The following is an 18,775-nucleotide window of genomic DNA, read 5'->3' on the forward strand; positions in this document are numbered from 1 at the left end:
AGTTTGATACAATCCAATGTCAAAATTGAAATTAAAACAATCAGAAATTCTGTATTCAGGCTGACTGGGTCACAACCATAAAAATCAAATATCAAGCAAGGGATGACTATTGCTCATACAACACTTTTCAGAATGTATCCATCATCAGACATCCAGGAGCAATTACTGCACATAGATATGGCATTTCAAATTTTATGTGAAACAAACATTCACAGAGTAGTTTGTGAATGTTTCACATACAACTTGAAATGCCATATCTATGTGCAGTAATTGCACCTGGATATCTGATGATGAATAAATTCCAAAATGTGTCATATGAGTAGTAATGTCATTCTTTGCCTGATGTTTGACTTTTACCATTGTCACCCAGTCAGCATGAATGGAGAGTTGCTGATTATCATGATAATCGTTGCCTGCCTCCTGCATGACTTTATCTCACTTGTACATTATACATTTGTGAAAATCTTGGAATCCTTGGAACTGATATCTTGCCAGTATCAATGTTGATAAAAGGCAGAAATGGTTGAGATTCTCGATTTCTGGAACGGATAAACTATATACTGATGTAATTAAGTTCATACAGAACCCTCAGTGCGCATTTCCTACTTGAACCTGGTCAAATTTTTTAGGGAACACAACAAACATGAAAAGTTATATTCTGCGATGTTATTGAATTCATCATCATCACCACCGCCACCACCACCACAAACTAAACAATTTACAGTTAAGAAAAATCAAAACAATTAACTTACCAGCAAAGTGAGGTGCAATATCTATATGGTTTCCCAAGTATCCATCAAACATGGCACCCATGAATGTGACTGCAAAGGTCATAAGGATAACTGCTGCAACCTTATTACAGCCAACATAGGTTACAGCAACAAGACAGGCACCTCCTCCTAGAGATGCTGCAATACAGAAGAAATTACTTGTTTGGAAAGGCAATTGTGACTATCATATTTCTAAGTGAAAATGCTAATTGTAAAATTCTGTATTTTTTTCTGAGTATCTTCTTTACACTAAGATTCACATAACACTTTCTGCAGACAATATTGTCACTGTGTGATATTAATTTGGTATTTGTATCTTACAGATTTTCGGAGTTTTACTTCGTATAGGGTATAGTATCACTTCATAACGGGTAATGCAGAGTGTGACATAAATCTAAATACTGCGTTCTGTGATGGTTCAAGGGACATTTTCCAATAACACTGTTCTGTTTATTTACCGGTAAAATACTGTAAGAGGGTCTATTCGGTGGAGCAAGACTGTATTTCAGTTGTTTGGTGGAACATTGTGAGGCAGACGCAATGGAGAAACTCTAAGTTGTAAATAGCCTGAATTATCATTTTCGCCTGTGAGAACACAGCATTGTAAATAACATCGTTGGCTTGTTAATGTTCAATTTTTTTTTTAATAAACTTGTGTATTCCACGACTTTACTAATGATTTTTTTTCTGATAGTAGACTGGGCTACAGAAGGACATATTTTCAAAGGAGGTGTACTTCTATTGTTAAAAAAAGAAACAACAGCCACCATTGCTGCAAGATATCAGAAAATATTATTTTGTCAATATACGCTCTAGTAAGAAGCTGAATATATACTAAAATGGTTAAGAACTGAGAAAAACCTTTTTATGAAATTATGATCGTTATCTTAAAAGGTAAAATTTTTCTCATTTTTGCAACTCACACACATATGACCACAATCTTCGGTAGCTAGAGCCAGATTGCGATCAGCAGGGCATTACGGGAGAGGCAGTTGGGTGGGGGTAAGGGGGAGGCTGAAATGGGGAAGGGGAAGGATAGCAGGGTAGGTGTCAGGGATGGTAAAGTGCTGCTGGGAGTGTGCAGGGATGAGGTGGAGAGTGGGGCAGCTGGGTGGAGTTGGGAGCTTAGACAGAGGGGACAGACGGCAGATTTAGCGGAAAAGGAGAGAAGTAAAAAGACTGTGTGCGTTGGCGGAATAGAAGGCTGTGTAGTGCCGGAATAGGAACAGGGAAGGGACTGGATGGGTAAGAACAATGACTAATGAAGGTTGTGGCCAGGAGGGATGACGAGAATGTAGGATATATTGCAGGGAGAGTACACATAAAATCTGGTGTCGGTGGGAACGATCCAGATAGTACAGGCTGTGAAGCAGTCACTGAAATGAAGGCTGTCGTGTTGGGTGGGATGCTCAGTGACAGGGTGGTCCAATTGTTTCTTGGCCACAGTTTGTCAGTGGCCATTCATGTCAACAGGATGCTTGTTGGTTGTCATGCCCATGTAGAATGCAGCACAGTGGTTGCAGCTTAGCTTGTTTCATTACATCCTGGATTTTCTGAAGGTTTGAAATATGTTTCCTACTTGTGCATACAACTTGTGCATCAAAGGTGTTTGGCTTTGAAAACTTTGTGTGAACTTACTGAATAGTCCTGAAGATGAAATTATGAAATGAAGTTTTGCTTTCATTGAAGTTTTTATTTTAAGCATTCACATTGGCATCGCATAAGGGGAGTCAAATGAAAATGAGATACAAGGAAAAACGTAAGTAAACTGTTTATTATTTCAAAAGTAAATACCATAATTGTTAATACATTTGTCCCATTGTGACACAAGATGGTCAAAGCCTTCAGGGAAAGATATTAGCAGTTGCCTATAGAACTATGATTCTACTTGAGTGTGCATCTCTTCATCCGAATCAAATTGGTGGACAAGAACATATTTCTTGAGGGCTCCAGAAATATGGAAATCACATGGGAACAAAATTGGGACTGTTTGGCAGATATGTAAAGGCTTTCCAGTGGAACTTCTGCAGCTTAATGAAACAACCTTGGCAACATTTGAGCAGGCCATACAGTTCCGATCTCTCCCCATGTGATTTCCATATTTTTGACATCCTGAAGAAAGAAATTCATGGCCATAGATTTGCTTTGGATGAATACGTGCATTTTTTTGGGTATAATCATGCTTCTGTATTATAGCAGAACAAGGTCTAACAGAACCTTTTTCTAAATACGTGAAGTTTACGATACCATTCTAATTCCAGAAATATTTGAACTTGTTTTCATTGTCAAATTATATAAACTTTTCTATGGATACTTTCGAACTTAGTTAGATATTGAACACAAAATTTTTGTGATTGTAAATTTTATTTACATACTGATAGATTAAACCACGCAGAGAAGCACTTTGGAAAGTAGTTAAAATTAGTTTTCACGAATTTATCAGAAAATCTAATTCGAAACAAACTACAATATTTATGTTATTTTTAATGGTCATTCCTAGTATCATTCAAAACGTATCTTTTATATGTTGCAAATAGATGTAACATCTTAACAGGAAATATGAAAACTCAATTATTACAAATGTTCAAACTTTTGTCATTACGTATCTGTCTTAAAAATCTTTAACTAAATAAATCTGTCTTAAAAATCTTTAACTAAATAAACTATGTGAAATGTATTTTAACAACAGAATGTTCTAGAAACACCGAGAAATTCTGTTGCTCTATATTATGGTTTGAACAATGCCAGTTGTAGCAGCTGTAACTCGAATAGTTTAGCGGCTACACCTGTGATGTTCTTTGGACACGTGTAACAACAGTGAAGCATAAAAAGTTCTCCAAAACATTAATTTTGATGTCGAACTGTTAATTTTGATGTTGAACTGCGATGTTATGGAAAATGACTTTATGTAACAATGAGAGAACAACAAACATCATGGTTTAATACATGGGTTCCCAAACTGGGGGGGTGTGATGATGTTGCAAGGGGGGCACGGGTGGAGTTAGCAGTATAAACCTAATATTTCTTTTTAATATCGATATTTTAATAAAAATGAATGTGCGGGTATTAATGATAGATTATGATGCTAAATGCAATCGTTTGGCGTCCCACTTCCCACAATCCTATCTCAATAACCTATCCTAGGACATACAGCTTTTGAAGATCACGTTTAGAATGTCACGCTTGGAATGTCACACACAGAGACTCAAAATTATGAAGGCGGTATGCGTTAATTCTAATATATCAGATTTGTAAACAACTTACTTCTGACAATTGGAAAACAGAAAAGTCAGGTATTAACTATTCCGTACATTTGTACACATGAACTGAACATAATCATGTTATAACTTTTAGCTGTAGTAGGCTATGTTCATCAGTGTAATAATCACTTATACTGCATAACTGCAAAAATGCCGTTTTATTACCCTGTCAACCTGCGGATCCCCGTGTGATGCGATTACAGTGACTTTAATAGACTGTATATGCTTCAAATGAACTGGCAGGTTCGTAATTTGTACGCCAGGGTTACGCCCTTTGTCACCAGAAAAATGTGCACGACATAAATGCGAAACTAGTACAAGTGTTCGTTCTGAGCAGGGTACTTCACGCCGTTCTGGAAACATTGGCGTGACTGCTAACAATGAAACATAACCCAGCTAGGTAGACAATGAAGTCCATTAGCGAGGCTTTTTTTTACTACAGCTCTTTCATTCGGATTACTTATCTGACAAAACAGTTTTTTTTCTTCTGCCTTTTTGAAATACGGCATAATTTCGTTTGAAATTAGTGTACGTTCTTTGCTGCAATAATGGCTTCTTTTGGCACGAGTACAGAGATAACTGCTTGGCACTGTGCACAGTTTCCAGCGATGTATGAGGTGTATCCATGACCTTACTTAATTACTGTGAAATTTGACAACCAATTCATTGATGTTATCTCAAAACTTATAACATTTCATTTATAAATAATGAAAGATAGGGGGCACGAAAACGATTTTCGCATAAAACCCCAGGCTGCACTGCTCAGAACAGCACCACAGAACAGTTAGCAAATTCTTAGGGTGCCTGTGGGCTGTTTCCGCTCTGCTCAGCCAACAGGTTGCAGACAGACTGTGCACTGACTACGTGCGCTGTGGCTGTGCTTCCCCGTTCTTTGCCCCACTCCTCACAGCCAGTCATCCGAGGTGCCAACAGACGACAGTAGCTTTCCTTTATTTCAGTTGGTTGCTTGCAGTTGTTGACGCATCTGATGAATTGGATTTTGCTGAAATCACATTGAATCTTTCACAGTTGTGCCTCAGTAAAATCAGTGTTAGTGCGAAATTACACTGTTAACTTCTTGTTTTCTTTTTACTTCACCATGAGTGTCGTGAAAAAACGTAAATATAATGATGATTACATCAAATACGGTTTTGCTTCTATACAAAAATATGGTGTTGACCTGCCGCAATGTGTTATTTGCTATGAGGTATTGAGAAATGATTCCACGAGACCACCTCGTCTGGAACGCCATTTGTGGGCAAAGCATGGTGCATTGAAAGAGAAGCTGAAGGAATTTTTTGCTGCAAAATGTGATAATTTGAAACGAATGAAGTTGGACACTGCTGGATCCTTCGCTCAAACATCAGAAAAGGTACTGGAAGCCTTGTATGAGTTATTGCTACTTATTTCAAGGACCAAGAAAAGTCACATTATCGGAGAGACACTAGTTAAATCCTGTTTGTTGAAAGTTGCTGATATTGTTCTTGGGTCAGAAAGTAAACAAAAACTTTCACAAATACCGCTTTCTGACAATACTGTGAAAAGTCGAATTGATGATATGGGTGAAGACATACAAAATCAATTAGTTACGGCCGTCAAACAATCGCAGTTTTTCGCAATACAATTAGACGAGAGTACCGATGTTGCAAATTGCGAATTGTTGCCAACTGCTAGCTTTCGTTCGCTATATAGAAAATGAAGCAATTAAAGAAGAGTTGCTGTTTTCTACGGAGTTAAAGTCAACTTCAAAAGCAATTCATATAATGGCAGCCGTCTCTGAATTCTTTTGTAAAAATGAGTTATCATGGCAGAAACTGATAGGCATATGCACAGGTGGCGCCCTGTCAATGCTTGGATGTTGCTCAGGATTCGTGCAGACGGTCAGAGAAAAAAAACCCTAGTGTTACTGCTATCCACTGTGTAATACACCATCAAGCATTGGCAGCTAAGACACTTCCAAAGGAACTCAATGATGTCTTGAAACTGTGCATCAAAATTGTGAATCATATTAAAAAGAGTACGTTAAATTCCAGGTTATTTGCAGCTCTTTGTGAAGACTTGAGAGCAGAGTATAAAACACTTATTTCATACAGAAGTACGCTGGCTCTCAAAAGGAAATATGCTAGGAAGATTATTTGAACTTCGAGACAAGTGATGCAGTTTTTGGAAAATAACAAACAAACTGAATTGTATATGGAATTTAGAAAGCCCGGTGTTCATGTTGCATTGGCTGATCTGTCATATATTTTCGAATCTTTAAACACATTCAATTTGAAATTACAAGGTGGAGAGTCAAACATAATTTTTCATCTGGATGCCATCAAAGTATTTACTGATAAGTTGCAACTATGGAAACGTAAAATTTTAGCCTGCACTTATTCCTGCTTTCCCAGATTATTTGGAATCCTGGAAGAAGCCCGATTTCAAAACGATTTTAAGGATACTGATACTAAGAGTAAAATATCGAACCATTTGCAGCACGTCATTGATGAATTCGAACAATACTTCTGTAACAGTTGTGATGATAAAATTTATTATAGGTTAGCGACGGATCCATTTCACGTTGACATGGGTGTGTTGCCAGACAGACTACAAGAGGAAGTCTTAGAAATTAAAAATGATTCTGCAGCGAAGTATGACTTTGAGAAGATGGATAAGCCTTTATTTTGGGTGAAATATCTCACAGTGTATCCCAGCACAGCAGAACAAGCACTGAAACTGTATTTACTTATTTGTGCGAAAGAGCATTTTCAGCGGTAGTGGCGATAAAAAATAAGCTTAATAGCAAACTCAGTATTGCCAATGATTTACGTTGCGCAGTTTCTTCTATTCAGCCAAAAATTCAAAATCTTGTAAAAAATATGGAAGTTGATCCTTCACATTGGTTTATTTGTTTGTTTCTTGCCATATGTGAGTGGAAATAATATTTTTATAATAAATACGTTACATTATAAGAGAACTTGTTATTTTCCTCCTAACTATCCTTACATGTAGGTAATACTGTAAAATTACAAAAAACTATTTTGAAGAAACAATATAAAATAAACATAGTGAATCTGATTTAAATATAAATACTGCATGTGATCCTTATGGATTCTGATGTTATGTGTGGTATGTCATTGCAACTAATAATAATATTTCTTCTGGATGAAGACACAGCGAAAGTTTATCCTAGATATGGCAAGCGAAGAGTAGTCCTAAAATCGTATACTGGTGAAGAAATGGTGTGCAGCAAGGGAATGTAATCAAGGTAAGGAAGTTGTTTTATTCATATTTTTTAAAGGTCTGAGTGGTCTGCAAAATTATTTCGTGAAACTTATTTTTTTTATTTTTTGTCTGGTTCTGGGAATTGGGCCTTTGTCACTGTTCGGTAACTGTCGTCGCTGACATAAATGCCAACCTATGCGCAATGACAATGGGGAGCGCTATAGGCATACAAATCAGTGATGTTCGTTAGCACCGTGACTGAGTGACTATTTTTGATAATGAGTGAAAGTAATAAGCTACACTCAACTTAAAATAATGGCCCGCATCCACTAATCCGCAAAGGTCGCAACTCTTTTTCCTTGTTTACCAGGACTTTCTTTGCTTTAGGAGTGGCTTATAATCACTAGACTAGACTGATGACGTAATAACTGCGACTCGATACATTAACAGCCCACCATGTTACATGACGTCACCATCACAAATTTTTCAATAGTTTCTTGATAATTAATAAAAATCTCTATATTTTTTTGGGAGGGGGGAGGCACGGAAGTTTTCTTTTTGGCCGAAGGGGGGCGTGACAAACAAAAGTTTGGGAACCTCTGGTTTAATAGAAAAAATTGAGACTCCAAGCAGACTTATTCAACAACCCTGGACCTATCACAGAGGATTGCACCATACTTCCACTGGACACTGAAGCCAATAAAAAGATAAGTCAATTTCATCTACTTTATTGTGACACTTTTACTTTTGGACTTATAAATACATGGTATTACACCACTGTGTGGTTTGTTTATTGTGTCAATGAAATATAAACTAACAAAGGTAAACAGCGTCATAGCGGGCAACCGCAAACATTTTTCAATGAAGGCATTGACCATCTTCTCTTACAGTGGAATAAATGTATTAATAGTTATGGCAATTACTTTTGAAATAATTAACAGTGTACTTACTTTTGGCTTTCTGTCTCATTTCCATTTGTCTGCCCTTATAGGATTAGGACCGAACAGAAACTGAATTATTTTTTATAGGTACATGCTTAAGAAACTGAATACCATACCACTGTTTCAAAATCCTGTTGGTTTAAGATCTTAAAGTAAGCCATCTTGTGCCTGTATGCCTCAAAAGCTTGTGATGTGGAATATTAAGCTTACACTGAATTCCTTTCAGTTTCTCACAATGAACACGCCAACCATCAAGACAATGGTAAATATTGATCACATATTAGTATGCTTCTTCACCTGAACACTTAAAGCCTTTACACATGCATAATGCATTGTATGAATGTTGCAAGTTCCAGTGTTTGTAAGTTGTTTGCATCGGGTCTTCTGGGCATCACTTTCTAAAAGCCTAAAAACATTTTATTGGCATTATGTCTATCTGAGCCTAGCATAAAGCATTTCTTTAGGGACAGTATAGCTTCGGAAAGAGTTTCACATAATTTTTGATGTAACATTTCATCATACGCTTTGCCAATAAAGAAAGTTCGTAGGTGACACGTTGTCATGCAATGCTTATTCTCTACCAAAATGTAATGCTTGTTTGTAATAGTTTTTTTTATCTTCAACATTGTTTGAGAGTATGAGATTTCCCAGACATTTTGTGGCCAAAATAATTTCATCGATTGAAGGAGAAACCTATGCCAACTTTGAATATAAATGAACATGTGTTATTAGAAAAGATCTGTTCATTTATAATAGATGTCTTACTACAGATAGATAACACAGAAACAAAATAATATATGACACCAAAATAAACATGCACTGTAAGTAAACTAAGTGTAGAAGTTACTTTTAAATTCTGGTAGTGACATAACAGTGGTAGGTTACTATTTCTTACAGTGAAATAATTTGTTGGGTGCTTTCCCTCAGTTACCAGTCACAGGAATGAAGATAACAGGGCAACAGACATGACACACAAACCGGTAAATGCAAAATTAATTGTTATGTTTACATTAAACACATTTGAACATGTGATGCTTGTTGTGGATGGTTTAAAGGTATCTATCTTTTAGGCATAGGCTGATTGTCAAACAATAGTGTATTGTTAATCTTCCAAAATAGAACAGTGACATTCACATATGGACAACAAGAGGATTTAGCTGTCGTACATTTTGAGCAAATCAACACAGCCAGATTAGGAGTCACTTTAGTGACAGAAACTGCTCTAGACCAGGATGACAGGCAACAATTGGTTGTAGACATGGAACAAATCAATGAAACAGTTACAATTGATAGCGTTAACAAATCAAAGAATCTAAGCATTCATGACGAGATGGATATATTTCTTTATTATGTAGACATATAAAAGTATTTCCTACATGCTCAGGCACTATTAAAGACTTTTTTTGTAGGTTGAAGATTAAACCACACTGCCCATTTTATGTTAGACCTACTCCATACAGTATTGACTCAGCCATTAGTACATAAAGAAATTGAAAGAATGTTACAATGAAACATATTAGAAATGTCCAATAGTTGTTACAACAATCCATTAGTAGTTGCACCAGATGGAATGTACGTATAGTGTTGGATACACAAACTGTAAGTAGAATAATGGAGCCAGAAAGGTATAGCCACCTATAATAGAGAAACTGCTAGCAAAGTTTGAAGGATTAAAGTAAATCAGCACAATGGACCTGGTACCCAGTTATTGGCAGATTGCCTTACATGAAGATTCACGAAGTATACGGCATTCCTGTTTGAAGGGAGGTTGTACCAATTCCAAATGCTACCATATGGATAAAGCAATCGGCATTGAGCTATGAAGTAAATTGTTGTTGTATGTTGATGACATCGTAGTAACATCCACCACATAGGAAGAACACATGCAAACATTGGATAAATTTTTCATAAGATTAAGATTCCAGGATGTCGCCACTAAATTGTCAAAATTGCAATTTGGGAGAAACAAGGTTAAGTTCTTGGGACATGTTGTACATACTTTGAGCATTAAGCTTGAACTACACAGGTGGGTATGATCAGACTGTGCCTAGAATCAACTAACAAAAAAAATAATTCAAGTCATTATTTGGGCTGATGGGACTCTACAAAAAACTCCTTGTCAACTCAGTGCTTAATGCGCCACATCTGATGAGGTTATTAAAACAGAACACTGTATGGAGATGGGATATAAACTGCCATGAAGGAATATGTGATGTGACTGATCACACATTAGAAAGGAAAACCAATAGTTTTCACTAGTAGAATGTTCATTCAACAAGAATGAAATTGTAGCATTACAGTAAAGGAAACATTATCAGTAGTGTGGGCATTCAAGAAACTTAAATACCTACTAATGGGACATGAGACAGTAATACATGCATTCTATAGTGTATTGACATTTCTGTTAAAGAGAAAACTTCAACACAGTAGGCGAACACACTGGGCTCTCTTTCTACAGCAGTTTCTCTATACTATCAAATATATGTAGGGAGAAGATAACATAATATGTGATGCTCTGTCTTGACTACTTGTAGGTCTTCGATCAAACAAAAATGAAAATTTGCTGTTTATTTTCTGAAAGTAAATGCATGAACAAAAACTAGACAGCCACATTTATGAATTGATGCCCTGCCCAGGAACCATACTATATGACTACAACTGGAAATTGTACAAAGGAATATTGTTTCATAGGAAAAACAATGCATAAAGATAGTTACTATTCATCCCACAATATAGCATTCATTTAATGACTTTGTAAGTACATATCAGATTTGCTCATTTCAGCCCAAAAAAAGTGTGTCATGCACATGAACAAATTTCACTACTTTAAGAATATGAATCATCTAGTTAGAAAAATCCTGAGATCCTGTGAGATGTGTCAGAACATTGAAGTACAAACTATTGGTGTGTGCACACTACGTTGTATCTCATCATTCCACATAATTTGTGGGATATATTGGTCATGGACTTTTATGGTCCTCTGCCTAGGGGCTGAGCGGAATGATGGGGCTGAGGGGAATGATGTATATATTTTTGGTATTGGAATGCTGAGCCAAACTAGCAAAATTATACCCAATAAGAAAGGCAACATCTCATAATATTGTAATGAAATTATGAGATCACTTTAAAAATATGACTAAATCAAGAAACGTGATGTTGGATAATGGAACACAGTTTCTGGCCAATTGTTCAAAGAATTTTTGGTGTGAGAAGGCGTGAACCATATCTTATAAAGAATTTTTGGTGTGGGCAGGTGTGAACCATATCTTAATTTCTAAATTTCAGCCCCAAAGTAATACAGCAGGGCAGGTCATGTGTAAGGTGGGCAGACATTGTCGGACTTACTGCATGGATAGACATTAGAAACCAACAGACAAGGTGACAAAATTTGCAAGGGTATTAAATGAGTTGCCACATTCACTTAGAAAGGTATCCTCATTGGAAACAGTAGGAGAGTTAAAAGAAGGAGAATCACTCCTGAAGTGGGTCAAATGGCCAAGGAGATGCTGGTGCATGGGGGTTACTGAGTAACAATGTGAATAATTTTCTAACAAGAGGGGTTGAGAGAAGAAAAAAATAGATGGGAGAAAGATGCACTCATACAGTATAAGGTAAGGGATTTAGTTTTCATTACGAGTCATAAAAAGAGCCGAAAAGTGTAAAAATTTTAGGTATATTTCACCCTTTATATGAGGGACCATTCTTAACAACTAAGATGCCGCACCAAAAAGCAGCCATTTCAGCTGACTCGAGACAGGAAAGGATAAAGGCACGTACAGTGTTGCAAGACTTAAGAGCCTTCATTATTGACTAAAAGAAGAGTAATAATAATCCTCATATGTTTCAAAATGCCTGTTCTGGGCGCAACAGTCTGGAGCCGAGCGACTGCTACGGTCGCAGGTTCGAATCCTGCCTTGGGCATGGATGTGTGTGATGTCCTTAGGTTAATTTGGTTTAATTAGTTCTAAGTTCTAGGCGACTGATGACCTCAGAAGTTAAGTCGCATAGTGCTCAGAGCCATTTGAACCATTTTTTGTTTCAAAATGGTCTAGTATAATTAGTATGTTGCAAAATCTGAGAAATTTGTTAATTATGGAAGGATATATTAATTACTCAGCTGAGTCAGAAAAGTGTAAAAAGTCATAAATATTCTTATGTTGTGCACCTAGGAAATATAAGAGAAAAGACAGATGTAGGGAAGAGACAATCTGTAATACCGCACTGTTATAGAGCTATGAAGGAGTAGGTTCTGGAAGGAGGCCCCAGGAAAGGGGTGGCTTGTTGTCTAAGCTTAAGGTATTAAAGGTGCCTCTGTGGGTCTTTGTATGCAACTTTCAAATGTTATGTTCTGTTGGAAAGTGAACTAATTGAGTTTATTTTAAAGTTTGGTTTAAAACGGTTGGCGTATCCAAAAAGTCGTGATTGGGTATAAGTTGAAGTGTACTTGGAGACTGCACCACTTGGAAGAGAGACTGTCCTTGGTTGTTGAATATGACTGAAATTGTCGTAGCATGAAGACCACTTAAGGCATGGATAGTGAGGTTGATGTAGAAGCTGATAGTAAAGATCTTGGTAACAAGGAATACCAGAGCAGTCATGGGAATTGTGAGCAATGACAATGGATAAAACTTTGACCTTTCTATGAAGGTCTTATTGTAAAGTACCAGATAATCTAGAGTATTAACCTATACCTACTGATGGGTCATAAGGGAAGATAAATCTTTGTGTAACTTTCAAGGTTGTAGAATTTTGTAATTTATAGGGGGTTGCTCTAATTCTGCAGTATGATTTGTATTTTTTCCATGCGCAGATAATTTTAATCTGAATACATTTTGAGGGGAATAGTATTAGTGAAACTTTCAAGACCAAATGTGGTAACTTGTTTTCTGATAGCTTGGAACTACTGCAGTACATAGACAACGACGATTATATATTTCTAATAGTTGCATTGATGATTTATCTGGTTCATTTAGCGATTCTAGACAACAGTAAAACCACTTATGGTTATACATGATTTTATATATGCTGCATACAGACTTGTGATTAGTCTAAAATGGAAACAGAAAGAGACACTGGCCAGAGTGCAGTTTATAGCTTACAATTAACTTAAGTTATTTTCACATTGGATTATTATGGGTGGAAACTGATTAGTAGTCAAATGCTTGTTCATTTACAAGGGGGTGACAGGTATGAGGGTACAAGATTTCCCAAATGTTTTGTGGCCAAAGTTTCTGAAATAAATCATTTTGTTCATTGAGGGGGAAATTAAGTTCCAATTTTGAATATAAATGAAAAGCACTGTTAGCAGAAGATCAGTTCATTTGTTCACCTACAAACATTGTACAGAGGTTAAAGGTTTAATTATTTCATTGGAAGATTTGTTAATGAGCAGGTCCTGTTTTGTGTGTTTTGTTATTTTCTGAGATCTTCTGCATGAGCTTTGTGCCAATCCATGAATGTTAAAGTGGTGAATGCATCATGATGGGCACAGAGATTGGTGGCAGCAAAGAATCTCTGCATAAAACATGCCATCATGGAATACCAATGACCAGAAGATTAATAATGTAAAAGCTGATGTATATACTTTTGGGTTTTGATTTAGAAGCTTGGAGTTAGTTCATGGTAGAAGTATCTAACTGATTGAGTTCAGATTGCGCTTGTAATAAAAGGCATAATGAAAGCCTTCATACAAATCAGAGCTGTTGAGTTCTGGTTTTGGATATTAACAGAATTCTTGGACAGAAAGAAGAAGAGTTTATCAACTAGTCGGGGGTCCACAGACTGTTCAGAGCTGACGACCAGCGACAAGGTAATTAAAAAACTAATGAACCCTCGAAATTGGTAGTTTCCTCAAAATTCAATGTGTAATATGATGAACGTGCTTGTTCTAACAATGTTTCCAGAAATATGGTGGCGGTCCATCAGTTAGTAGGTATCTCTGTTTCTTAGAAGAAAGCGAAAAATGTTCAGGAACACTATCAAGGAACACCTTAAAAATTTTACAAATATCTTTTGATGAATCCATAGTGTAAATGGAAATTACTGTTTTCATTGTTCAAATCAGAACTATCCTTGGTATTTAAGGTCCGTATTGTTGGCAAACATATCAAACTTGATGGTTGTGTGGTCGAAAATTCTACATGTAACTGATGTTGTCCACATTTAATTTCAAAATTTCACTTATGTTTTATTGAAAGTGAGTGCTAAAAAATTACCTGAAAACCATTTGTCTCAAAATTAACTGATAAAGCACAAACACTGCAAAATAGTTAACTGACATTGACGTTTTTCCTCCATGCAGAGACTTTACTTTTCAAACTGTCTGCCTTCTCAAGCCAGTCACAAAGAAATTTTCATTTCCCCATCTCAAAACATTTATTTTCAATAGTTACCAGTAACAGAAAAGTTGTTGTTTCATTCAATTTACTGTCAAAATTGAACATAGTATCAATGTAGCAGTTTTGTTACTAAAGCGAAATTAGAACAGATTCGCCTGCAACATTTTATTAATAGTAAAAATAGAAACAGTTGTAACAGACGAAGTTTGCCACTAATAACAGTTGTGCAAAATATAAAAACGCTCAAAAAGTGAAAAAGAAACAACCTGTCTCAAATTTCAGAAGGAACTAAGGTTAGATTTTATCTACTTTCATCACTGGAGCATTCCAGAAAGTTGTATGAATGAACATACAAGGAGCATCCAAAATGTAAGTTCTGATGACCAATGAAGAAAACAAAAACATCACTAAGTAAGAAATATTTATGGGAATATTTACATAGATCCACTTGCTACTTCTCAGCAGACACCACCATTGTTGACGCATTTAACGTTCAGAGTTCACCATCAACTGAATGCCCATGTCATAGGAATCTGCCGCCAATATCCAGGGCGATAAAGTCACTTCAGTCTGCAACTCAGTGCCATCATGGAAACATCTTCCTGTCAGAAAACGCTTCAAGAGATGAAAATCACCTGGCACAAGGTTGGGGCTGTAGGGCAGACGGTTGAAGGCCTCCCATCCAACCTGTTTCAACACATCGTCTGTATGGGGTCTTGCATTGTCATACACTAGCATCATGCCTCTTGTCTACATCCCATGTCTTTTGTTCTGGATCTTTGACCTCAGATTTTTCAGTGCCTGACAATACCGATCAGCATTTATGGTCTCCCTCATGGTAAAAACTCACACAGGACACCAAGTCAATCCCAGAAGACAGTGCATATGACTTTTTTGAGACTGTCTGTCTGAATTTGGTCTTCACAGGTGAACAACTATGCTGCCAATACATGGATTGTTATTTTTCTTCTGGTGTGGCATGTGACAACCACGTTTCATACCCAGTAACAATGAGGTTTGATACCCACGTTTCATCCCCAGTAACAATGAGGTTGAGAAACTCATCACTTTTCTCTGTGTGCTGCAGGAATGTCAGCAGTGTGGCCACACATTTGATTTTTTTTGTTCATCTGTCAGTTGTTGCACCCATCTAGCATACACTTTATGGAAACCAAATAGTGAAGTGCTGGTTCTGCAAAATGCTTGCTATACACTTTCCATCAATTCAGGCGTCATATGGGGTGGTCAGTCACTACGGTCTTCACAAATACTGGTTTATCCTTCAGCAAATTGTGTGCACCATTGTCTGACGATACTGTCACTCATAATTTTTGTGATGGATCACTGCTGGGGATTGTTTCTAAGAGTGTGAAAAATCTGATAACTGCATGAATCTTACAGTTCTGAGTGTGCAAAAATCAGATAACTGCATGAATATTGTAGTTTGGGGGAGACAATACCAGAGCATCCATTTTGTCCTCGCACCCTGCAGTAACCCCGCCAACACAGGACAAACTGCATTGCATTATTCCCACATATCTCCTCCTCCTCTCTACTCCTCCACATGCTCATTCCTATCCATCTACTTGTGCCATCCCTGGATGTGTTCAGAACTTACTTTCTAGATGAACCTCGTAAAAACAGAAACTTGAAGACAAAAGTAAATAATTTATTCTCTTCCTAAAAGACCCAAAATCACTGAAATAGGCAACAAATATTTAAAAAGTGATAAAAACATTTTACAGCATTTAAATAAAGGGTGACTAAAGCTGAAAAAAGCGACTGACTCCTCACTCTATTTATAGTAGAGACGTCATGGGAAATACATTTAGAATGAGCAGGGGTCAAAATCCATTTGGCCATTCCTGTTTCGAAATTCTGCACTTTTCCTAAACTACTACAGGATAATGCTGTGTCAAGTCCTTTGAAAAGGCTGTGACCAGTTTTTTGCCCCAACTTAGATTGTGCACTATGTCTAACAGATTTAAACACTGACAAGACTATAAAATTCCAGCTTTCCTTTGCTGGTTTTGAGAATGGTATAAGGTAGCAACACTTTACAGAGGAATGCCCAGTTCTGACAAGGTATTGTAGTCCTGAATTATCTTTAAAATATGTTTATATAATAGAGGGAAACATTCCACGTGGGAAAAATATATCTAAAAACAAAGGTGATGTGACTTACCGAACGAAAGCGCTGGCAGGTTGATAGACACACAAACAAACACAAACACACACACAAAATTCAAGCTTTCGCAACAAACTGTTGCCTCATCAGGAAAGAGGGAAGGAGAGGGAAAGACGAAAGGATGTGGGTTTTAAGGGAGAGGGTAAGGAGTCATTCCAGTCCCGGGAGCGAAAAGACTTACCTTAGGGGGAAAAAAGGACGGGTATACACTCGCACACACACACATATCCATCCACACATATACAGACACAAGCAGACATCTCACAAGCAGACATATTTAAAGACAAAGAGTTTGGGCAGAGATGTCAGTTGAGGCAGGAGTGAAGAGGCAAAGATGATGTTGAATGACAGGTGAGGTATGAGTGGCGGCAACTTGAAATTAGCGGAGATTGAAGCCTGGTGGGTAACGGGAAGAGAGAATATATTGAAGAGCAAGTTCCCATCTCCGGAGTTCGGATAGGTTGGTGTTGGTGGGAAGTATCCAGATAACCAGGACGGTGTAACACTGTGTCAAGATGTGTGTAACACTGTGTCAAGATGTGCTGGCCGTGCACCAAGGCATGTTTAGCCACAGGGTGATCCTCATTACCAACAAACACTGTCTACCTGTGTCCATTCATGCAAATGGACAGTTTGTTGCTGGTCATTCCCACATAGAATGCATCACAGTGTAGGCAGGTCAGTTGGTAAATCACGTGGGTGCTTTCACATGTGGCTCTGCCTTTGATCATGTACACCTTCCGGGTTACAGGACTGGAGTAAGTGGTGGTGAGAGGGTGCATGGGACAGGTTTTACACTGGGGGCAGTTACAGGGATAGGAGCCAGAGGGTAGGGAAGGTGGTTTGGGGATTTCATAGGGATGAACTAAGAGGTTACGAAGGTTAGGTGGACGGCGGAAAGACACTCTTGGTGGAGTGGGGAGGATTTCATGAAGGATGGATCTCATTTCAGGGCAGGATTTGAGGAAGTCTTATCCCTGCTGGAGAGCCACATTCAGAGTCTGATCCAGTCCTGGAAAGTATCCTGTCACAAGTGGGGCACTTTTGTGGTTCTTCTGTGGGGGATTCTGGGTTCGAGGGGATGAGGAGGTGGCTCTGGTTATTTGCTTCTGTACCAGGTCGGGAGGGTAGTTGCGAGATGCGAAAGCTGTTGTCAGGTTGTGGGTGTAATGGTTCAGGGATTCTGGACTGGAGCAGATTCGTTTGCCGCGAAGACCTAGGCTGTAGGGAAGGGACCGTTTGATGTGGAATGGGTCATACTGTGATGCATTCTATGTGGGAATGACCAGCAACAAACTGTCCATTCGCATGAATGGACACAGGCAGACAGTGTTTGTTGGTAATGAGGATCACCCTGTGGCTAAACATGCCTTGGTGCACGGCCAGCACATCTTGGCACAGTGTTACACCGTCCGGGTTATCTGGATACTTCCCACCAACACCAACCTATCCGAACTCCGGAGATGGGAACTTGCTCTTCAATATATTCTCTCTTCCCGTTACCCACCAGGCCTCAATCTCCGCTAATTTCAAGTTGCCGCCACTCATACCTCACCTGTCATTCAACATCATCTTTGCCTCTTCACTCCCGCCTCAACTGACATCTCTGCCCAAACTCTTTAAATATGTCTGCTTGTGAGATGTCTGCTTGTGTCTGTATATGTGTGGATGGATATGTGTGTGTGTGGGAGCGTATACCCGTCCTTTTTTCCCCCTAAGGTAAGTCTTTCCGCTACCGGGATTGGAATGACTCCTTACCCTCTCCCCTAAAAACCACATCCTTTCGTCTTTCCCTCTCCTTCCCTCTTTCCTGATGAGGCAACAGTTTGTTGCGAAAGCTTGAATTTTGTGTGTGTGTTTGTGTTTGTTTGTGTGTCTATCAACCTGCCAGCACTTTCGTTCGGTAAAGTTACATCACCTTTGTTTTTAAAATATGTTTAGTTAGTTCCTCATAAACAATTTTTGATCTATTAACAATTTCCTGTAAGCAGCAATGTCTTCAAATAAATTCTGTATTATGGTGGACTCAGTTCCAATGCAATACTTTTCATTGGTAACCTTGTTGGCTGTA

The 18,775-nt window shown here is 37.9% G+C and overlaps 1 protein-coding gene across 2 annotated transcripts in view; it reads right to left on the reverse strand.

Moving 5' to 3' along the window:
- The window catches only part of LOC126458128 (sialin), a 311,357-nt gene that overhangs the window by 41,548 nt on the left and 251,034 nt on the right, over nucleotides 1-18,775 (reverse strand). For both annotated transcript variants that reach the window (XM_050094964.1, XM_050094963.1), the window contains one exon: nucleotides 753-908. In XM_050094964.1, coding sequence (XP_049950921.1) covers nucleotides 753-908 — 156 coding nt within the window. The remainder of the gene's footprint in view (nucleotides 1-752; nucleotides 909-18,775) is intronic.

This window comes from Schistocerca serialis, chromosome 2, assembly GCF_023864345.2.
Source record: "Schistocerca serialis cubense isolate TAMUIC-IGC-003099 chromosome 2, iqSchSeri2.2, whole genome shotgun sequence".
NCBI classification, from domain to species: Eukaryota; Metazoa; Arthropoda; class Insecta; order Orthoptera; family Acrididae; genus Schistocerca; species Schistocerca serialis.